The sequence below is a fragment of the Lontra canadensis genome, unplaced genomic scaffold (assembly GCF_010015895.1).
Source record: "Lontra canadensis isolate GAN:19392208 unplaced genomic scaffold, GSC_riverotter_1.0 scaffold25, whole genome shotgun sequence".
Classification (NCBI taxonomy): domain Eukaryota; kingdom Metazoa; phylum Chordata; class Mammalia; order Carnivora; family Mustelidae; genus Lontra; species Lontra canadensis.
Genome location: NW_022631019.1, coordinates 6,962,611 through 6,986,367, shown reverse-complemented (window position 1 = coordinate 6,986,367; position 23,757 = coordinate 6,962,611). Strand labels below are relative to the sequence as shown.

At 49.0% G+C, this 23,757-nt stretch overlaps 1 protein-coding gene across 4 annotated transcripts in view; it reads right to left on the bottom strand.

The window, feature by feature from the left end:
- Positions 1 to 3,397: 3,397 nt before the first annotated feature.
- The window catches only part of UBE4B (ubiquitination factor E4B), a 123,647-nt gene continuing 103,287 nt past the window's right edge, over positions 3,398 to 23,757 (bottom strand). For all 4 annotated transcript variants that reach the window (XM_032863357.1, XM_032863358.1, XM_032863360.1 and 1 more), the window contains 7 exons: positions 19,444 to 19,570; positions 17,382 to 17,526; positions 13,404 to 13,538; positions 11,624 to 11,815; positions 5,838 to 6,012; positions 5,108 to 5,254; positions 3,398 to 4,782 (listed from right to left, as the gene is read on the bottom strand). In XM_032863357.1, the coding sequence (XP_032719248.1) occupies positions 4,721 to 4,782; positions 5,108 to 5,254; positions 5,838 to 6,012; positions 11,624 to 11,815; positions 13,404 to 13,538; positions 17,382 to 17,526; positions 19,444 to 19,570 (983 nt within the window). In that variant the 3' untranslated portion in view covers positions 3,398 to 4,720. The remainder of the gene's footprint in view (positions 4,783 to 5,107; positions 5,255 to 5,837; positions 6,013 to 11,623; positions 11,816 to 13,403; positions 13,539 to 17,381; positions 17,527 to 19,443; positions 19,571 to 23,757) is intronic.

Below are 23,757 nucleotides of genomic sequence, written 5' to 3'. Positions count from 1 at the left end.
CACTGACCCTGTGCACCAGGCGTCCTTCCAGGTACTAAAATCCTGCCCTCCTGGGGCACACATGGTAGTGGGAGGAAATAGATTGTAAAGAAGTCATATCTTAATTTAGTGAATGATAAATGTTAAGGTGAAAATGCAAAGAAAGAGAATAGCAAGGGACAGCAAATAGTGCAATTTTATTTTATTTTTAAAGATTTGTTTATTTATTGGACAGAGATCACAAGTAGGCAGAGAGGCAGGCAGAGAGAGAGAGGGAAGCAGGTTCCCCGCTGAGCAGAGAGCCCGATGCGGGGCCCGATGCAGCACCCTGGGATCACGACCTGTGCTGAAGGCAGAGGCTTAACCCTCTGAGTCACCCAGTGCCCCAAATAGTGCAATTTTAAACAGGAAGGACAAGGAAGGACTCACGGAGGTGATAGTTGTGCAAAGACCTAAAGCCATAAGGGGTTTGTGTACTAGGTGGATATCCATGGGAAGAGGATTCCTTGCAGAGGGAGCAAATACAAGGGCGCTCGCAGTGTGGGGAGCATGCCTGCCAGATAAGGAGGGCAGGAGGCCAGGGAGGCTTGGCAGCTGGAGGAAGCGGGAGGAAGGGGCAGCTGGAGGAAGGAACCTAGGATGTAGGTTCAGAGAGATGATGGAGAGGGAGCATGCCGCCTTCTAGGTTACTATAAAATCTTTTTTATTTCTAGGGGACTGGGAAGCCATGGAAGGTTTGAGCGTGGACACGTAGTCAAGTGGCTTTTGTTTGTTTGTTTCTTGGTTTTAGTAATCTCCACGCCCAATGGGGGGCTTGAACTCATGACCTGGAGATCAAGAGTTGCATGCCCCACCAACTGAGCCAGCCAGGCGCCCCTGATCTTAGGCAAGTTTTAACAAGACCGCTCCAGCTGCTGTTATGAGAGAGGAGAACAAGGGGGGAACAGGGAGAGCAGTCAGCAGCTATCGCAGCAAGCCAGGTCACGGCTAATGCCTCAGACCAGTCACACCCGTGGGCCTGGTGAAGAGTAGCTGAATTCTGGGTCCATTCTGCAGGTAGAGCTGAGAAATCCGTGGGCAGAATGGGTAGGAGAAGAGCACAAGGGAGGAATCAAGATGACTCCCAAGGTTTTGGTCCAAGTGATCGAGAAGGATGGAGTTGCCATTTAGCATGATGGGGAGACAAAGAGGAGGGGGTTGGGGGGTGAAACAGGAACTTAATCCAGAACTCGGAGGGCATCAGAGATGACTGGTGTATGCAGCACGGGAGAGAGGCCTGGGCTGGAGATACAAACTGGGGCTCGGCGGCGAGTGGCTGGCAAGCCAAGCACTGGGACTGACGTTATTTCACCAGTTCCCACGAGGGGTGGGTCCGGAGCTGACCCCAAGGCCAAAGCCCCTTCCAGAAGGGCATGCTGCTTCTCCGTAGGTCCTTGGGCATTCTGAGGTTGGGCCATTCTGGGATACTGCCACACAGCGGGAGTGTTGGAGGGATCAGCCTCTGAAGTCACGTGGCTTAGTGTCACGTGCCCGTCTCCCTGACACCATCTCCGCCGGACAGTTGTTGAGGATTAAGTGAATTATTACATGAAAGACTGCCTTGTGCCTAGAATATGCCCACAAAAGCCAAGTTATCTACAACCAACGTGGTTTCCTTTGGCCCAACACCAGTGGATATCAAAGCCAAGTTCACAGGCCACTGCGGAGGTCTCCTTCTATTGAAAACTTAACCTCGTCAGACCAGGCCTCTTTATGTCTCCTTTCCGCGCCAAACAAAACACAGTTCAATTCACTTCTTTCTGCATCAAATCCAAAGGCTGCAAAACGTGCACAAAATAACGTGCTCGGCTATCTTTTTCAAAAGGTATTTCATCAACTCTTTTTAAAATTCCACGTAAGAGTGAGTCACAAAACGAGTAAGAAGTTATTTTAATCATCTCTCTGTCAAGGATTATTTCTCTTCGGCTCATCTGATACTTGGATCTTCCTTCGTATCTGACCATCTTTCTTGTAGCCAAGGCCTGCTTTTTAAAATATTTCGGAATTTATCTTAGTATCCGTAATTAACCGATTGCATCAAACACAAGTTTCTATAAAATAGTAACCTTGCGACTCTGAAAAACAGAAACATGAATTATCTTGCCCCTAGAAATGGTACAGACAGAAGATATGTCCTACCCAGAGGAAGATCCTTGAAACCTCTGAATTCTGGGTATTCAAAATGCTGAGGGTACACGGAGGGATACGGCAGCGTCTTATCACATTCACCGGGACGTGCAGACAACAGAAACTGTGCTGTGAAGACTTTATAATCTGGTTAGAGAGGATATAATAATACATATTCGTAAGATGGATAAACGATTAGGCATAGAAGCCCCCCAAATAGAGGTTTTTTTTTAAGATTTTATTTATTTGACAGAGATCACAAGTAGGCAGAGTCAGGCAGAGAGAGAGAGGAGGAAGCAGGCTCCCCACTGAGCAGAGAGCCCGATGCGGGGCTCGATCCCAGGACCCTGGGACCATGACCTGAGCTGAAGGCAGAGGCTTTAACCCACTGAGCCACCCAGGCGCTCCGAAACCCAGCTTTATAGATGTATACATATGTAAGTTTAGTAAAAAGTGAACTAAATTAGTGGAAGTATCTGCATGGAGGGATAACGAATGCATTATATATTTTGATTTACTATCCGTCTGCTCAAGAGAAGTCATACGGGGCTGGGGGCACGGACTTTGGAGCCTGGACATTTACTCTTCCACTAACTGACCGGGTGACCTTGAGCCAGTTACTGAACCTCTCTGCACCTCACACCCTGATGCGCTTATAAACCACCCAAGACAATAGTTTCGTCTTATTTTTTGAAGATTTATTTTAGAGAGAGCGTGCATGCGAGCAGGGGAGGGGCAGAGAGAGAGGGAGAAACTCCTCAAGCAGACTCCCCTGCAGAGCTTGAGGCTTGATCCCAGGACCCTGTGGTCATGAGCTGAGCCAAAATCGAGAGTCAGCGGCTCAAGACTTGGAGCCACCCAGGCGCCCCAAGAGAATCGCCTTCTTTGAGGGCGAAGCCATATGTGGGCAGAAGCCTCTGTGTGGCAAAGGAAAGGCTCTGCAAGTGCCCACTTTCTGCATTGCACAGGTGCCACGGGCTGGCCTTGAGGGAGAACTGGAGAAGTCAGGGGAAAGGTACCGGCGATGGGGACCATGCTGGGGACAGCAGAGACCGAACGCGACACAGCTCAGCCCCTCGCACACGCAATCGGCGACATGAGAACCGGGACTGATACAAACGCGAGAAAGTTTTATTTTAAAAATAGCGACTCTTAATTGGCTGCAGACGGGATTCACCACGGGCAGGCTCCCCTGGCTCTGGTTCCTCACCCACCCCTCTGCTTTCCACAAAAAGAAGAGACTCAAAGAAGGTTCCTTCTGAATGCGTATCACCATTTATTGTAGTTTGCGTTAGGAATCGAACAGAGGACATTGTCTGTGGAGGGGGAGGAAAAAGGAAAAAAAGAAAGTCTGTTCTTGTAGCTTAATTTCCTCAAAACACTTTATGGTTTCAGATCCTTTTTTACCCCACAGGAAATGCGAGAATTCAAGTATGTTGAAGTCGGGAGCAGTAATACAAAAAGTCTTATGGTTCTGTGCGTGTGTGGGTGTGTCTGTGTGTGTGTTTACAGGGAGACACGCGTCCCCGTTTCCTGTGCCCCATTTTTGCTTTGGTAAGGGCAAGCCCCAAAGGATACGTCTTATAGATGACCCCCTGCCTCGAACTCACAGACTCCGGAGTTGAGGAATTTCTTTTCCCTCCTAGGATAACTGTAACGGTTTGGAACTGCCGCCCCCCGCCCGGCGTGCGCCTCCCCCCAAAACCGTAAGTCTTGTAAAAATCCTGATATACGTGAATACTTTTTCCTGCCCTGCAGCTGCTCCTCGGGCTCCTACGAGAGGCCTATGCCAAGGACCAGGGCAACAGGTTCTCTTCATTTTGTTGAGAATAAAAAAACTTTAAATGGACATTTCAAAAGAAAAAAAAAAAAATAAAAACTGAAATTCGAATTCTGAAAATATCTTGCCTTTTTTATTAATCATGTCATCTAACACCAATTAAAAAAACAAATATGTGAATATGATATAAAAATACGATCCCAGGATTAACACTTTGTCGCAGGCACGGTTTTCTCACAGAGTATATGTCTAGAGGGCCGGGGGGAAGGAGTATATTTTTGTTTTTGCTTCTCTTAAAAAATTCCACAGCAGTGCAAGTAGGGTCAGGAAGGGAGGAGGAGGGGGAAGGATTCTTTAGCAGCAAAATGTCCAAGGTTCTCTAATCACAATCAAATCAACGGGTATTGGGCTTGGGGTGGGGGTGGGGGGAGATGAACTTAGGATGCTGCCCAGACCCACTGGTCATCAATCGCTAAAAGACTTCCGTTGCAAAAGCCCCAAATGGTGACATAGGAAGACGAGCTTTATTACACAAACAATCGTAAAGTGTGTCCCTCAAGCTTTTGACCATGTGTGTCACTTAAATATATGTACAGGAATGGGGTTCCTCTTGCCATCCACGTCCTCGCAGGTCTCCACCGTCTGGTCACTCTGGGGGAGGTGGGTGGGGGCTCTCGGCGTCTCCTGCCCGGCGGGGCTGAAAAGCATCGGAAGGGCGTCTCCACCGCCGACGCCGCTCCCGCCTGCCTGGCCGGCCTTGGCTGTGTCTCGCGGAGGGTGGGCACGGGGGACGGTTTAGTGATCACTGTTTTGTTTCTCTCTCATCCAGGCGTGAATCTGTTCTTTCAATTCTGGCACTGGGAAAGAAAAGGAGAGGATTAATGGCCCCTGGCTGGAGGGCTCCAGCTAGGAGATGGAGCCCGCGGTTCTATACAAACGGAGAGAAAAGGCCATTCACTAGCCCCCGACAGGAAGGCGGAGAAGAAGCAGGACATAAGGACCAGCCTCCCACAGTGAATCAGAGCCAAGAATGCTTTGTGTCTTTTCCATGAAGTGCCGTAAGCTATGGAAGCTTCTGGATTTGGTACATCGGCCCCTTCTGATGGCTCTCTGACAAGGGACTCGGGCGCCACGGCTGGGCCAGGACGCGGGCCCGGGGCCCGAGGCTGCGCCTTCCTCTACCTGGTTCCAGCATGCTCTCGGTCAGCGTCTGCCGGTTGAAGGGGTCTGTGGGGGAGTTGAGCAAGTGCCGCAGGATGATGGAGCGGTCCATGATGGTGCCGGACGGCAGCCGCACGGGGTCGGTCATCAGGGTGTCCATCAGAGGGTCTGCGGAGACAGAGCAGAGCGAACTGTCATCTCAGCGCCCAGAACTGAAAGGTGACAATGAGACAAAGCCCCTCCTGTCAGGGAAAGGTCTAGATCCACAGACACAACAATCACCTGGCCCAAGCAGGCCCCCGAGGGCAGCCAGACGTCGGCATAAGATAAAGACACCCACGGTGCCTCCCGGGGAGGGACGACGCACCCTTGGCCAACCAGAGCTGGGACGGGGAGGAACAGAGGCAAAGGACCAGGGCTCTGCAGGAGAGACAGCGGCCGGAGCCCCTCATCTCAGAACCTCCAGGATTCTCCTTTGGAAATGCAAATCCCCTCTCGCAAAGGCAAGGCTGATCTTGGCACGTGCGTGGTCGTTACGTGCGTGGTCGTTACGTGGTTTGATATCAAGATAAGGACCCGCCCTTTTTAATTTATAACGGAACTAAAAGTAGGCAAACGTAATTTCAGACACTGCGTCTCCAGGAGTAACTCTAGCACACCATACAAAAGTGGAAAGCACAGACCGCTGTCTCTTCATGTTACGTCTCCTGGTCATTCAGAGAATTCAGCAGGAGGAGAGCGGCCCACTTGCCTCTGAACTCGTCGGGGGCGTCGCTGTAGTCGATTTCCGCGCGTGCGTTCTTGGCCACTATCTCCTCCACCTTCTCGGCCAGGAGCTTAAACTTCTCGATTGCTATGGTCGATTTGATCCCGGCCTTCCGCATCTTCGAGATCACTTCTTCAAACAACTCTTTGCTGTAGGATCTCTGCCAACGAGGAAAGACAATGGGAGCCATCCGTGTATTTTAAGTAGGAAAAAAGCGGCAGAAAATGCCCGGAGTATGGTCCGTTTGTGTCTCTCTAAAAAAGCCCTGAGAAGGTACCGTGTATCTAAACACTCTCACGTGGCTACAAACACATGCTATACAAACCGGAATAAGCCAGACTAGACCGCACAAGGTCATTACCGCGGAGCAGGACTTCAGGGTTGAGGCAAAGGAGGGGAATTTTTAAATTCTGGAATTACTTCTACAGCAAACATAGATTCTTTTAAAATTTAAATTTCTTTATGAGACAGGGAGAGACAGAATGAATGGGCAGGGGAGGGGCAGAGGGAGAGGGAGAAGCAGACTCCCTGCCGAACACGAAGCCCGACCCAGGACTCGAACCCAGGGCCCTGAAATTATGATGCACTGAAATCGAGAGTCAGACACCGAACTGACTGAGCCACCCAGGCGCCCCTAAAATTTAAATATTAAAAAGAGAATGAAAATCGCGTCTGTTTGAGGCTTTGAAAGGCACTGTGGCCTGCGACAAGTGTCAGCTCTTTCCCCTAAAGGTCAACATGGGAAAACAACCCACCACGGCTCGTAATCAAAAGGAGCTTTATCCTGTTCATGGTCAGTCTTTCTTCCAGAGCTCTCAGCTCCACACTGTTAAATGTCAGGTGCTCTGCTGAGAGGAGCACAGGGGCTGGTGGAGGACAAGTGCCCATGAAGACCCAGATGAATAGGGACTTGAATTCTGGCTCCACTGTCTACCCACTGGGCGGTCTCAGGCAAACCCCTCTGGGTCCCAGTTTCCTCCGGCATAAAACGGGGGTGTAACACCCACCTCACATGTGCCTAATTCAGATACATCACTGCCGTTCGGAAATATCACAGCATATCCTAATTTGCATTTATAGCAAAAACACTGGCCACTTGTCAATTCAGTGACAGTGATGCAAACAGAAGAGGAGATGGATCAAGCTTAAGACTCCGAACGACGGCCTGGTCACCCCTGAGTGGCGCTTCCCATCCAAGGATTCAGACGAACGTCTATGGGGTGAATTCATGTCAATACCCGTATTCTTTTAGAGCATGGGGTTGAAATTCCTCGACCTTTCTTCTTTAACTTCAGTTTCTAAGTAAGCGTACATGCTCGCTTTCTCTCTGTACGCACCCACGCGCAGATGAAAGGGCATCCGCTAGCCTCAGCCTGGCAGAAATCCTAAAAGCCATCCTGTCCAATCCTGAAAAGTTCAGAGAGCCTCCAGTATAGTTTTCTGAAACTAAATTACTACACGGATTCAGCAAATACCTTACTTGACATCTCTCCTTCTTATAAGCCAGGAAGCCAAAGCCTCCATCCATCCCTTTGGGGAGAGGCACAGGGGATAAGTGGCCAAAAGATTACAGGAAGATGTTGGGAGGCCAAAATTAAAATACCGTGCACAGGCATGTATTGTGGATTGGGCGTTGCGACTGAGACAACTTCACCTTGAACTTCTCTTTGTAACAAGGGGCCACTTGCTATCGTCATGAAACATCACCTACCCTATTTCACAAATGACGACGATGAGTTTTTAACCAACTGACTTGTGCTTACTTCTAAGTCAACTTCTAAGAGCAGTGTGGTGGGCATTATCAGAAATCAAAGGCCACCCGTGATGAGGGGACATGGCATTCAGCCTCCTGGAGCAATGGCATCAATGCATAGAGCAAAGGCACATTACTGAGCTGCTGCTTCGAGTCTCATGTGGGTTGGGTCAGAGATGCAGCAAAGATGCTGTTCTTGTCCTCAACGATCTTACAGAATCATTCTAAAATTAAACACGGAAATACCTACAATCATGTATCTGATAAAGGTCTTGTATCCAGAATATATAAAGAGCTCCTACAATTCAACAACAAAATACAAACAACCCATCTGAAAAATGGTGAAGGACGTGAACAGCCATTTCTCCAAAAAAGACATACAGATGGCCAAGAAGCACATAAAATTTGTTATGAAAATGTGAATCAGAACCACAGTGAAGTACCACTTCATTCCCACTAGGGTGGCTGTTAGAAAAGAAAAGAAAAGAAAAGATAACAAGTGTTGGTGAGGATGTGAAGAAATTGAAACGAGACCCCTTGTCCACTGCTGGTGGGAATGGAAAATGGTGCGGCCACTGTGGCAGACAGTGGGGCAGGTCCTTGAAAAGTTCAACATCGTATTACTGCTAGGATTCAACAATTCTACTCCTGAGTGGATAGCCCAAAGAATCAAAGACAGGTATACAAATACTTGGTCACCAATGTTCAGCGAAGCACCATTTCTAACAGCCAAAAAGTGGGAACTACTCAAAGGACCACCGATAGATGAAGAGAGAAACCCATCAGGGGAGCTCCACGTAATCAGAGACCATCCAGCCGTAAGAAAGGAACGAGGTACGGGACACTGATGAAACTCAAAATATTATGCTAAATGAAAGAAGCTAGACACAAAAAGTAACATATTGTATTATTCCATTTATAGGAAATGCCCAGAAGAGGCAAACAGGTAAATCCCGAATTAGGTAAAATCAAGAGACCAAGCAGATCAGTGGCTGCCCAGGGCTGGGGTGATGGGGGGCGGGGGATGGACGATGCCTGCTTCGTGAGTGTGACATTTCCTCCCGGGGGTGGTATTTGGATAAGCTATTAGAACTGGAGAGAGGTGGAGGTTGCATAACACTGGGAATGCACTAAATGCCACCAAACTGCATGCTTCAACGTTATGTGAATTTCACCTCAATTAAAAAAAAGAAACAAAAAACAAAAAAACAAAAAGGAAAGATGGACAGCAGAAGTGTGACTTCAGATGGGCTTTTTATTCTTTATTTTCATTTATTTTACTTTTTAAAGATTTTATTTATTTATTTTAGAGCGAGGGCCCTCGCGTGCGAGCAGGGGGAGGTGCGGAGGGGGAAGGGAGAGCATCTTAAGGAGACTCCGCACCAAGTGTGGAACCCAACACAGGGCTCCATCTCATGACTGGGAGATCATGACTTGAGCCGGTTCAAGAGTCACGCGCTCACTTGACTGAGCCACCCACATGCCCCTCTTTATTTTATTTTTGAACAGACCCTAGTGCTAACGGACGGCAGTAGCAGTCCACACAGAATGCCCGTGAGAGCCCGTCCTGCGTGGCCATCAGTGTGGTGCACGGTCTCCCTAGGGCCCCCCTGTCCCGGGCTCCCTCAGCTCCAGGATAGCTGCCCTCCAGTCCTGCTCTGGCGACGGGCTCTCTCCTCCAGTTTGTGAGTATAAGGCTCAGCGGCTCTTCACGCCGGTCCCCCTGTCCCCTTTTCCGGACACTTGTCTTTAGCCCACTCTTGGCTGACCGGGAGAGAAGCTTCTGAGTTTCTTTCCCTGCTGGGCCGCCATTTTCTTCTTCCTTGGTCTTCCCGGACATCCCAGATCAAACCAAGACCACTGCTCCCAAAGGAGAAAACAAAATTCCCCTACTGTTCCTCTGGAGCTCTCTGGACTTCCAACCTTCCTTCCCAGCCCCCCAAACCCTCTTCCGAGACGATCATCAGGGCCCGAATCAGCTTACAGCCACTATATATGGGAAATGCCCAACAATCAGAACAAACATCACACTTAATACGTTTTCCTGTCCATGGTGACAGTGGCACATGCGTATTTGCTTTCCGAGTCTAGCAGAGCGGGGCTCTTTAGAAATTCAAGAAAAGGGGCGCCTGGGTGGCTCAGTGGGTTAAAGCCTCTGCCTTCAGCTCAGGTCATGATCTCAGGGTCCTGGGATCGAGCCCCGCATCGTTCTCTCTGCTCCGCGGGGAGCCTGCTTCCTCCTCTCTCTCTGCCTGCCTCTCTGTCTACTTGTGATCTCTGTCAAATAAATAAATAAAATATTTTTTAAAAAATTAAAAAAAAAAAAAGAAATTCAAGAAAAGCTACGGGCCACAGTGCAGAAGCTGCAGTCTATGATTCAAGCCTGGTGCCACCACAGGCCCCACCACACTCCACGGGCATCACCGGACGCTGTCCCCCACTGGGTCTTCACCATCTCACAGCCGTGCTGTGTTTATCCACACTGCAGGACGGTCCTGTTCCCCATGCCTGAGCCGGCAGCCACAGCAAGGCCTACCAGCAACACCGAGCGACTCAACTCTTCCAAGCCTTCCAAGTCTCTGGGGACCTCTCACACCCCGGCCTCTGGCCGGACTACTGCAGCCTGGCTGCAGCCGGCCTACCGTCCAAGCAGACACCCCCATCCGGATGGGGGCATGTCTTCGTCTTTCTCCATCGGACTACAGACTGCCACTTACCGTCCATAGGTCAGGATGTGCAGTATTACGGAGCTGTAGTCTAGAAAAACATCTTTGCAACCCCCCACGGTAACTGCAAACTCCTAACCCCCTCCTATACCACCACTTTTTACGGAAAACCCACTTTAGACCACTTAAAAAAAAAAACCCACTTTAAACACCTATGTGGTGTTTCCCCTTGTAGGCACTCTGGCAAGACCGACTCTCTTGCTTACATCCAGAAGTACCCACATATGTGAATTATATCTCAGTAAAACTATTATTAAAAAAATAGTACCTAAAACTCCTCTACTTTACTATCATTCCTTTGGATGAGAGATGGGTAAAGAACCTCCTAGAATCCCTACTGCTGGTTAACCTGAAACGTGAGAGATATCTGGACAGATAGGGTGAACAAAGATGGAGAGATAGATGAGCATGGGACTTTTTGGGTATTTTAAGTAGAGGGCAGAAAAGCTGGGGGAATACCTACTCCGGGTCAGACAGCCCGGGTATGAACCCTGCCTCTATCCCATACTCCCTGTGCTACCTGGAGCAAGCTGCTTCAACTCTCTGTGCCTCAGTTTCCTCATGTGAAAATGAGGAACCTAACAGAACCTATACCAGAGGATTTTGTGAGGATTAAGTCAACAAAAACAAGCCAAGTGGCTTAAACTTGGTATTCAACGGATAAGCGTCAGCTCTGAGGACACTGCCATGATGCAGGCCAGAAGCACATGGCGGATGGGGGAGCCCTTTATGAGACCGCTGGAAGTCAGGGGTGGGGAGGTGCTTGGACTAGCTGTGGAAATGACAAAGAATGGGTGTCATCACAGCGGACATGCAGAACAGAGCAGAGAGAAGCCTGGGAAGACCACGTGAGGTTTGAAACCGGGAGTCACAGTAACAGCAGCACTGACGCGGGGCGCTTGGGAAGCAGACCTGGTCCCCTGCGAAGGCTGGACCCTGGTGGGAAGGTGATGGATCTGTTGCATGAGGCCCTTGGCAGGACAGGCTAGGACCCCGCTGCAGACGGATCTGGGAGCCAAATCAGTGTTTTTACACCCAAAGGAAAGAGCTCATTCAGCTTCATTTATACCAGACCAGTTCCCCCGGCCCACGCAGTGATTATTTCCATTTATGTACTAAAAACTTCCCAAACCGCAAGCTGGAAAGTGTCGCCTTCCCTGACTCCAAGTGGGGAAAACCCTGGGACAGATGGGTCTGCCGGGAAGTCCAGAGAGACACGAGCTCTGGCCAGCCGGGTCGGCAGTCTGAGGCCCAGGGTCCCCCCAAAACGGCCTGCTCGCCCGGGCACTGACCTGGTCGTCGGCAATGGCTTTGGCAAACCGGGCACAGTCCAGCTGCAGGTAAATATCCGTCAGTTGGTCCAACAGCTTCTTTGGTTCAAAGCCGTACTTCTCGGGGTTTTCAACTTTCAGGTCACGGCACTTGGGGCCACAGAGTTGCTGAAGATTAAAGTTCAGCATTGCGGCCAATCGGGGTCCAAGTTCCTAGGGAATCACAGGGTAAGAGGACATTTCATGCTGTTGAGACAAGCGGGAAGGACCAAAACTCCCATTTCAGTGGAGGAACAGGAATTGGCTGGATTAATCTTTAAAGAATCCCTGAGAAGTTCTGTGAGTCATAACGCTGAAGGACGTTTATATTCAAAACTTTCTTTATTCTCCATCTCTAATCCAGTAGTTCTAACACCTAATAATGTCACAGGTTGGCGGAATATCTATAAATATGAGCAGAAGGCAACCTTTTCTTTAAATTCATGCTTTCAATGAGAAAAACAAGCATCACTCCAAATTCACCAAGAAGCAGGTAAGAGGTAAAATCACTCACAATTCCATCTCAAATAATTTATTATAGTTTCCTAATAATCAAAGCCTCACTGAATTAGGAATTCCTGAACAGAAAATAAGACACGTTTTTAGTGCAGGGATTGGCCAACTGTTACCTGCAGGCCGAACCTGGCCCGATGCTTGGTTTTATAAAGTTTTATTGAAAAGGCCACACTTAGTTGTTTATATACACTGTCTGTAACTGCCTTCGTGCTACAACAGCCAAGTTAAGGAGCCGTGCCAGACGGTGTGGCCCACAATGCCTAAGTGTTTACTATCGGGGCTTTGTAGGAAAAGTTTAAAGAAATTCCATTTGCAAGCCCCAGGGAAGCAAGGGTCTGAACTGTCTTGTTTAAATTAGTTGTGGCGTTTGCATGCTTTCAACAGTGAGCTCGGCTCTGTTTCACGTTCCACCGCTCTTTCACGAAGAGCTGTGAAATGGAAAATAGACAGAGGAGAGACGCATCGCTGAGAGGCACCCAGGCCAGCGTGTGGTGAGAATGGGGGGCGGAAGGCTGAACGTGGACAATGGAGGAAATGAGAAATAAAATGACGTTCCACTGTAAACCTGTTTCCGTATCTCCAGGCAATTAACAACCAGCTCCCTGGCCCCTTCCTTGCCCTCCTCCCCACCCTTGTCCTGGCCACACCATGAAGCATCCACGCTGTGTGGCACTGGGAGAGCAGGGGGCCAGTGCAAAGCAGTGGTCTTCAGTTAGGACACTCGGTTTCTATTTCAGAAGCAGGACCCAGGTCTCACTAACAGCACAAGGCCAAAAATCCTGACTACCTTCGATCTGTCATAAACCCTAATCATGGCTCTCATTACCCTCTGGCTTCTTGAGCGTAACAAAGCTACAACCAGGAGAACCAAAGCTCTTACCCATTATCAATGATTTCTACTTACTATACTCTAATTTCTAACAGATGCTACTTTCTACTTTTCCTACAAATAAAATACAGGCATCAATAACGATAAAAATATGTCACAGCTTCGGCATTAATAACCCCATGTGCTATGTAGGCAGAAAGCGAATTACGTTATCTTGGAAGAAAGCGTTAGCAGACTTCGGTCTCTCCCCAGAGCGCCAGAGCACTCAGAACTGGGAACAAAATCAGCATGGAGCTTTCACTTAGCAACTTGGAGCTGAAACGTCCAGGCTCTCAACGACTACTTTTCACGACAGAGGCCGGAACCTGACCATGAAATCGGATACCCAAAATAAAACACCTCGAAGTTTCTACTCACCGGCCTGAGGAAGGGCTTCTGGACCTGCTTCGTGAGGATATGGAACATGTCCACGGTTTCTGTTGCCAGGGCAAGATAGGAGCGGGACACACGCTCGTCCTGAGCCAGCTGGGACTGACGGGCTTGCTGCTGATCCTAGGAAACATGGAGCAGAGGCCAGGCCAAGGTCAGCCCCGGCCAGGAGCTCACCAGCACGCCAAGTGTGAAGGAAAACAGGACAAGTGCACAGCAAAACCCACATGCTGAGGGAATGAGAAGAACCCAAAAGAGAGAATTTTCCAGGTAACTAAGGTTTATTCTTTTCAGCATGAGAACTCTCAGGACTCTGGGTAAGGTGACCCTGGCACATTATTTCACTTACATGAGCCCCGGTTTCCAGTGATAAAAGAAGTCACCTTCAGCTTCTGTGTGGGATGAAGTAAGTGGACCTTCCCTCCGCCTGATACACGCGGTTGCTTATCAAAGATAGTCTGTCTCCCTGAGTAACAACCTGTAGTCACTATTATTTTAAAAACATGAGTTGTGCTATGCTAGGATACCAAGGCCCAGAGGTTTTGCCTCTACACCAAGTGCCCACAGAGTGCTAAGATTTTGAGTTTCATCTCGCCCTGCTCTCAAGGCTGTCTCCCCTGACAACCGTCAGCATGCTTGCCTCTGGCACCGTCCTCCTCCTCCAATTCTGCCCTGGGCTGGGAAACAAGATAATAAGGTGTGTTTGACTCCTGGGTAAAGCCAAGTGGAGCACTGAAGGCTCTGAGATGGAGAAAATCCCCAGAAACAGCAGTAAAGACGGAAATTCTTATATCCCGGCTCAGAAAGTAACTAGAGCAGCTGACACCCTGCATGGGGAGCCTGGGGTAGGGCCGTCTGCGTGGCTGTGTGGGGGAGGTGGTGCAGCGATGCTGGGTAACCTGCCCACTGCCCCGTTGGCCCAGAATGCGCCTACAGAACACATGTTGAAGCAGGAAGACACAAGAACAAGGTGAGAACTAGTGCAGTGCGTGTCTGCGTGTCACACGCACTCCTCCGCACACGGTCTCCAGGCCCCGGTCCAGGCCAGGCCCCCCTTCAGACGCTGGAGCGCGGAACGCGACCGGTGAGCTCGCGGGCCTCATGGAGCCTGGATTGCAGGCAGGGAGAGAAGCAATCAGCAAACACCCACACGGACACATAACAAGTCTGACAGCGACGGAGAAAAAGAAAGCAGGAAAAGAAGAGAGAAAGAGTGGCCAGGGACAGCCTCCAAGGAGATGACATGCAGGTGGATGGTCTGGAGGAGGAGACTCGGCAGAAATCTGGGGCAACAGTGCTCCCAGCCAAGGGACGAGCACGCGGGTCAGCAGAAGGGCGAGGAGGCCCACGTGGTTCGGGAGAGTGACAGGGAAAATGGTGGGCCGGGGGCCCGCTCTAATTCGGGACCGGACTCTGAGTGAGAAGGGAAGCGTGGCCAAGTTCGGAGTCAAGTGGTGATAATAAGCAGACAAGTTTTAACAGCGTCCCTGCGGTATGGACCCGGACAGCAGGAAGGCCGCGGGGCCAGTCAGAGAGGCTATAGCAGGCCAGGTGAGAGAGGGCTGTGGGACAAGAGTCAGACACAGGTATCTGAAGATTGAGTCTTGAGGCGTTTGTTGAAGGAGAAGAATCAGGAAGACTCCAAAGTGTCGAGTCCAAGCATCTAACAGAGTGTGGCTGTCCCTCAGTGAGGCGGGCAGACACGAGGAGATGTGGAGGACACCATCAAGGGACCCTACTGGACCACCGGGCAGAGGGGCAGGTCAACGGCGGGTAGGTGCGGCAGGTCTGGAGTCAGGAGAGACAGGAGCTGAGGAGACACATTCTGGAAGCTTTAATAAGACACAGACCGTTAAACAGATGAGATCCCCTCGCAGTGACTTTGAGCCGGGGGTATCAGGTGTGTGGGAGTGTTTCTGGCTGCCTGATGACTCGGGAGGAGGGAACCTCATTGGCCAAAGATGTCAAATGTCCTACCACGGATGGTGCGGTCTCTCGGGATAAAGAACGCCTGCCACCGCCGAGTCCCAACCAGCACCCTCGCCGAGAGACCCCAGCCTCAGCAGCGAGCGTGGGGAGCGGAGGGGGCGCCGGAGGGCTGAGCAGCGAGCGGAATGCTCCAGCGTTTGGAGGACAGGGCGGTGAGGAGCAGGCAAGGCAGGGAGGTGGACGGCAGAAAGGGACTTCAAGGTCTACATGACTTTGGGAACAGCAATCGTTCAGGATTATTTATGACGTCTCTCATCCATGAACACGGAGAAGTCAACAGGAATTGTTCGGTTGTCTCATGAGCAAATGCTAGCGCGCACGGACTGTGGGTAAGGTATCAAGCCACAGGCCTGTCTCCCACTGTCTCTGGCATGAGCCGGTCTGAGCCGAGCATCACGACTGGCATAACGAGGGTACAGAGGTACCGAGAAAGGTGAGGCCCTCAGCTGCACCGACTGGGGTAGTCCAACCCTGAGGGACGATCAAGCCAAGACCTTACTCAAAGAATGGGCAGGATTTCAATACAGAAAAATGGAGAATAGAGAATTGTGGACAGGAGTGTCTCAAGGCACACAGAAAAACAGGGGCTCAACAGTCCCGAACTACGTGGTGACCTTCAGCAATCCTCCTCACTGCTCTTCCGCAAAGCAGGGATCGTCTCTGGTTCACGGACAAGGATACAGAACTCTGAGGGCATGGCAGTGTCCGTTTTCAAACCCAGGTAGCCTGGACTCCAAATCTGGAGCTCTTTCAACCGGCCTCATCTGTTTCCCAGACAGTTCTGCAAGGGCCTGGGGACTGGTCCCGGCAGGATCCAACGGACCGGAATGCGAGGTAAGCTTGGAAGGCTCTCTTGGAGCTACTGTACGTAGGGAGGCCACGGAGCATCGAGCCTGGGCTGCCTCCCGCCTGTGGGACGTGGGGAGGCACGGGAGGGAGGTTTTGGAGGCACAGTAGCAAAACAATTCAATGGGTGTTTAGACATAAATACGAGGGTAGAGGGTAGGCCGGACTCGGGCAGGTGCCAGGGCAGTATACAGGACAGAGAGGACAATGACCACGTTGTCTCAAGAATGTGATGAGAGGGGTTCCAGCAGCGTGGAAGCTCGGACTCAGGGAATCCAGCACTCATGGGCCCTGGGCAAAGCCCTCAGGAGGTTTCAGTCTATGGTGTAAGATGTGAGCTACAGCAAGATGTAAACTTCCCATCAAAGCCGCAGGAATACTGGGAATGAAAACCTTTCCGAAATGTGCTTTCATATGTGCTTACCTTATCTTAGGCGTTAGAAGCTCGATAGCATTTTTGTTTTGAGGATGCTATTGCTAGTCAAGAAAAAAACAGTCCTCCCTACTTTTCCCAGAGAACTCTTTCTGGAAAGCAGTTCTGATTCTGAGCCTGAGAACACCAGGCACAGAACAGACCATCTACACGGCTACAGTAAATGTCAGAAAAGCGTGTCAGCGTGCCATCACCGGTGCGGCAGGAGTTCCTCATGCAACCTGGCAAGACGACCCTCTCTTCCATTAATAACTGAACACAAAAACCAAGATCAACTGGAAGGAAAAACCTCCCACGGGAGGCACACCGTTGTCCAAAGGAAATCACAGGAGCAGATCAAGCGCATGGTCGGCACCGCATCCTAGGGATTCACTTCCTACTTTCGGAAATTGACATCAACACATTCAGACAACAAGAGCGCTTCTCCAAGAAAGCCCTTTGACATCAAGGAGGCAAGAAAGCTTTCAGGACGCATTTGACAAGCCTTCTCAGTTCATTTCTTGGCTTTAGACCAGGTGTCTATGTTTACCCCTCCCGCAACCCTCGGAGGGAACCTCTCGGAAGCCCACAGGTGGGAGGGGACAGGTAGCGACAAGTCAGATCCCTGTCACCAGGGCCCCATGAGTGCAGCCCAGGAGCAGAGCTCTGCCCAGGGCCCGAGGCAGCTCCCCGGCCACAGCTGCCCCCCGCGTCCTCACCCGGGGCAGCTGGTCCCACTGGTCTTTGTTCTTCATCTCTTCCTGCACTTCGTGGATCCGCTTCAGAGACTCCAGACTTTCATCAAGCAGAAATGTCGTGTCATTTATCAGCATGTTTATGTAGCGGACGAACTGCTTCCCCGAACTGAAAAGGCAATTACAGTAGACACGGTCATACAGCGCCCTGAGGCCAAAGGTGGCGGCAGACCCCAAAGAAAACGGGCCCCGGAAGCTTGCCCACTGCCCCGGCACCACTCCAATATGGCGGAGGTCAAGGTCTGTGAAGTCTCTCCTTGGATGTTACTACCCCTTTTAGCTAACTGTGAGACGCTCACTGCAGCGGTGCACTGAGGGGGACCCTGCCTGGTCAAGAGAGCCAGTTGCTAGTACTTCACGATTCTGTGAGCAGATTCCAATGAGAGCTTAAGTCTGGCCCCAGTGTTGAGTACGTACAGCCTGGAAAGCCAGCAAATGCTGAATTTCTCCCCCGCTTCAGAGAGCAGGTTTACCAGCACGTCCCTGGCTCATTGTCTCAATGACTTTAAGTAGAAAAGACACCCCTCGGGGGTGCCTGGGTGGCTCAGCGGGTTAAAGCCTCTGCCTTCGGCTCAGGTCATGATCCCAGGGTCCTGGGATCGAGCCCCGAGTCGGGCTCTCTGCTCAGCGGGGAGCCTGCTTCCTCCTCTCTCTCTCTCTCTCTCTCTGCCTGCCTCTCTGCCTGCTTATGATCTCTGCCTGTCAAATAAATAAATAAAATCTTAAAAAAAAAAAAAAGACACTCCTCCAGACTAGAAAATAGGTTTTTTAAACTCACCAAGAAAGCACAATTACCCACATATAAGAGACAAGAGAATTACCAATACAGTGATTCCTTATTATAAAGTCGCAGTGAAGGAAAGCTAGAAGCTGCGATATTGATACAGGAGAATATTAACTCACTTTCTAGAACCTGAAGCCTCCAGTCTATAAAACTGTCCTGCATCTCCCGTCACAGTGGAGGGCTCACGGGCGCACTCAGATGCTGATGCACCATGAGGCTTTGTAACTGTAAGATTAGTAGAGCAAAGATCTCCATACACTTTAGGATCTACTGCTGTGTAATCAGGGGTGGGAAGCCCATGCCTGGGGAGGAGAAGTTCCTGCGAACAAGGGTGGGAAGCTTGGATCTCAGGAACAAGCAAAGTTCAGGGCAAACACTTCCACCCAGCACCAAGCAGACCAAGCCATGGGCCTGTGTGGTCTAAGCTGGTGCCAGGGTTTGTGGGAACGTAATTCTGACCATAACAGCAATTCTCAGAAAGAGAATGAACTTGAAGAGCTTACGTTACAGAAACCTATCTAACAAACGGTTCTCCACTGGTAATACGAAATCATACTGACTAGTAACTCAGCTAACAAGTGACAGTGAGACTTGCTCAGTCATCTAGCAGGGACTGCAAAAGATCCAACCAGACAGGATAAAATTTCTCCTGAAGAACAATTCAAGAGTTCAACATTTTCATCTCCCTTCTTTTAAAAAGCATCTTTCTTTTTACGGTAACTTAGATGAAATGACTAATGTCCAGATTTAAGGAGCCACTAAAATTTCAGGTAGGTAATAAAAAATCCTTAATCAAGATTTAGGGCCTTATTACAAAGAATGACATTTGAAATAACCCCAACCTTCCTTCCAAATCTAAAGTCTTCCTAACATTTTGCATCTAAAGCTTGACATCATATTCCAGAACACTCTACAATCTCATTCCAGTCCTCTGACAACTTCACTTAACACTGTAATCGCAGAAACACCAAAAAACACTTCATGGATCATCTCAGAATATTTATAGATTCTTTATGTATACATACCATCCCCAAAGTGTCTTGACAGCTCTAAAGCTTGGCGATATCTTGCAAGCACAGACATTTAGTTAACCCTGCTCACATGTAGCAGAATGATCTAGAAAACTTAAAGGAGGCTGAGACCAAGCCAACGGTCCAGAAGAACCAGCTCGGAAAGATTTAAGCATCACCCTACCCGTGATTCGCAAGCGACAAGCGGTGACATCGGGCGCCCAATACTCACTTGAACTCCTCCATGAAGGTGCCATGGTGAGCTATGTTTTGCCAAAGGCTTTTAAAAATGGTGCTGATGTGATAGCGGATGGTGAACTTGTCGTAGAACTCACTGGTGGCTCCGGTGTGCTCAACGTCTAGAGAAGACAGAGAGAGGGACTGAAGCATGGGGACCATCTACCTTTCTAAAAGCAGTCGCTGTGCCCAGGATATTACCGAGTGCATGCAAATCTGTAAATACAGGATGTGACAAGACTGTGCCCCTATCTCTCACACGTAAGGCAGGACAGAAATGAGGAGGCGGTTCTGGAGAAACAGGCTTCACAGTGAAGGTCTGGCAATGACACAACACCAAATGAACTGGGCTCGCAAAGCGGCTTAGCACCCCTGGCACAGCGCCCACTCATCAATGACCAGGAAAAAACAAAACAAAACAAAAAAACGGGTGGAACTTTCTTAAGGGTCACATACCTCTTAAATGTGACTACCAGCCTACCTCATTTTACTGCGTTTTATAAGTTGTTTTTTCTTTCTTTCTTTCTTTCTTTCTTTTTTTTTTTTTTTTACGAATTGAAGGTTTGTGGCAACTTTGCTTCAAGCAAGTCTATCGGCCCCATTTTTCCAACAGCGCTTGCTCACTTCGTGTCTCTGGGTCACATCTTGGTAATCCCCGCAATATCTCAAACTTGCTCATTATCATTGTATTTGTTACGGTGACCTGCGATCAGTGATGATGACTCGCTAAAAGCTCAGATGATGCAGCAATAAAATACTTATTTAAAAGATTTTATTTATTTGAGAGTGAGCAAGTGAGCGAGCATGAGCGAGGGGAGGGGCAGAGGGAGAGGGAGAAGCAGCCTCCCTGCGGAGCGGGGAGCCGGACGTGGGGCTCGATCCCGGGACCCTGGGACCATGACCTGAGCCGAAGGCAGATGCTTAACTGACTGAGCCACCCAGGTGCCCCAATAAAATACTTTCAAAGTAAGATATATACATCGTTATTTTGGACAGAATGATAATGTACACTTAACAGACCACAGAGCAGTGTAAGCATAACTTTCATATGCATTGGGAAAGAGAAGACTCCATCTGACTTCCTTTATTCTTGTATTTGCTTTATTACAGAGGTCTGGGTCTGCATCTGCAATATCTCTGAAATATGCCTGTATTATTTTAAATACTTCTGATAATTAACATTTTCGAACATGTACCAAAATAGAGACAAGCTCGGTAAAATCCCATGTGCTCATCACTAATTTACCAATCACCGACATTCCCGTCCTGCTAATTAAAATGGAACAAAGGTTAGACTTAGGTATCCAAAAGACAAAGGGCTGAGATACGAGAAGTTCCTGAGTTTACGACAAGTTTTAAAAAGAGGGAGGGGCACCCGGGTGGCTCAGTGGGTTAAAGCCTCTGCCTTTAGCCCAGGTCATGGTCTCGGGGTTCTGGGATCGAGCCCCGCATCGTGCTTCCCTTCCTCTCTCTGCCTGCCTCTCTGCCTACTTGTGATCTCTCTTTGTCAAAAAAATAAAATCTTTAAAAAAATAGAAAAAAATTAAAAATAAAAAGAGGGAAAGCTGTCAAATAAAGACAATAAGGCTCAAGAAAAAGATAAAAATGTAAATTAAAATAAGATACCATTTTTACTTCGCAGGTTTTACAAAAATGACCAAACTGCGTGTGAGAATCTGGGTGAGAGGTACCTTCTGACTGCTCATGAGAATGAACAGGGACACAAACTCTTGAAGGCAATGTGACAATTTGGATCACAAACCACCAACAAGCCCATCTCTCTGACCCACCAATTCTATTCCAGAAAACACATGCAGGCAGGTTCGAAGACTGATCTCCCAGGATACTCTCTACACTACTATTTGTATTAGAGAAAAAACATAAATGCAAATGCCCAATGGAGAACATGAAAAAATATTTGTCATACAGGAAGTGAAAAACACAGGTTACTGAATGGGGCCAATCATATTTAAAACCACACACACACACACACACACAGATACCACATACATACATACATACACATACATACATACATACATACACATACATACTGGCTGGCAAAAATACAGACCAAAATGTTAACAGAGATTCTGAGTGCAGAGACTATCAATAACTTCTTTTTTCTTCTTGGTATTTCCTATATTTTGCAATGAACATATTTTTTTGGTGACAAGAAAGGTTATTTAAAAATGAGAGGCATAAGATAATTAACACCTATCATACAAAGACCTAAAAGCACACATGCATATTCATTAGGTCAAGCTTTCTTTACAATGAACTAAGTGTCATTTTGTTAACTGCAGGAAAAAGTGTGAACTGGGGCGTCTGGGAGGCCCAGTCAGTTAAGCGTCTGACTCTTGGTTTCGGCTCAGGTCATGGTCTCACAGGTGGTGAAACTGAGCCCTGCATCAGGCTCTGCGCTCAGTGGAGAGTCAACTTGAAGATTCTTTCCCTGCTCGGGTGTGCTTTCACTCTCTCAAATAAATAAATCTTTAATTAAAAATAGTGTGAACTGAAGTGTGGAGAGCCGAAGCAAACGGAGTCTACTTGGGAAAGACGCTGGGGGGCTGATACAGAGCCTCTCATACCCTCAATATCGCCCATAATACCTCTACCACTTCCTGGGCACAGCAGAAGCCAAGTACTGCCAACATTTAAAAAACTTCACTCCTCATGCTCCCTCGAAACTGCGGCAGCCCGAGTTCGACTTCCCAAGTTCGAGTTCTAGAAGGCCTGAAATGAACTAGATCCTGGGGGGCCTGATGCCCTGCTACTCGCTGTGCTCCCTCCTGTAGGTCTTCTTGTTCGATTTCACTAAGCTGCCCAGGCCTCAAGGCCTTTACACTTGCTGTCCCGGTTGCCTGCCAATGCTGCGCGCAGATCTTCATGTGATTCCGTCTCATGTTACTCCAAAGTCACCGTCTCAGAGACCTTCCCTGACTGCACTCCTTAAAGCAGCATCGTGCCACTCCCACACCCACCGTCTGGAAGTATCTTATTTATTGATTCCATGTCTATTTCTCAACGAGAACACCGGGCTCACGAGCCATCTGCCCCACCTTAGCATCAAAATCAGGGCTGACACACAGTAGGAGCGTTGTAAATATTTGCAGTCAGAGACTCAATCTACTTGGGTTAATGCTGGCTTTGTTGATTCAGAGCTCAGTGTTCTTCTAAGTTCTGAGTAGCCAGGTTGGGAAAGCTGTTCTTTAAGGAACTGACTGCTGGTATAAATAAAGTACTCTGATTTTGGAACTTAATTTTATTTTTGAAACAAAAATTTGATCTTAAGTATTTCCAAAGCTAGGATATTCTCTAGGAGTAGAAAAGAGGAGCTTGGTCCATATGCCCATCTCTAGTTCATGTCTGAGACTCTAGACCTCAATCAACAGGACTTTTTGTTTTTTTTTAAGATTTTATTTATTTATTTGACAGAGATCACAAGCAGGCAGAGAGGGGAAAGCAGGCTCCCTTCTGAGCGGAGAGCCTGATATGGGGCTCGATCCCAGGACCATGAGATCATGACCTGAGCCAAAGGCAGAGGCTTAACCCACTGAGCCACCCAGGCGCCCCTCAGCAGGACTTATTATGGGGTTGATGCACGAGTGGGGGGCTGTCTGTGGTGTCCCACGGGAGGGCTCTCTGGGGACTGGTCCCCTGCTACCACAGCAGTAACAATGCATCAGTCAGGAGCACCTATGCTAAGGCCCACCTGCTGAAGTTGCTGCCATGCACTAGCTGTTGACCTTCAGCAAGCTTCTGGACCTTTCTAAGCTTCAGGCTCCTCATTTGGAAAACGGGAGATATTTATAGCACCCATCTTGATGATGGCTGTGCCGATTAAGTGAAAGGATTAGTGAGGATTCAATAAGTGGTGGCTATTATTAGTATGGTATCATCTCTCTAGGACTGCAGACGTGGTCCAGGGCCAGAGGGTACACCGCTTGGTGGCAAAGGGGAAAAGGAGCTTCTCAGATCTTACTAGTGGGGCTCTGCCAGAACCAGCACGCATTTCCTAAGAGGCCCACCCCCCTGCACCCCCATGCTTTATTCCAAAGCCACAGTGACAGGCCCAGGGCACTTACTGAGTATAAAATACATTTAACTAGGGGCGCCTGGTGGCTCAGTGGGTTAAAGCCTCTGCTTTCAGCTCAGGTCATGATCCCAGGGTTGTGGGATTGAGCCCCACAACGGGTTCTCTGCTCAGCAGGAAGCCTGTTTCTCCCCCCCACCCCCGCCAGCCTCTCTGCCTACTTGTGATCTCTTGTCTGTCAAATAAATAAATAAAAACTTTTAAAAAACACAT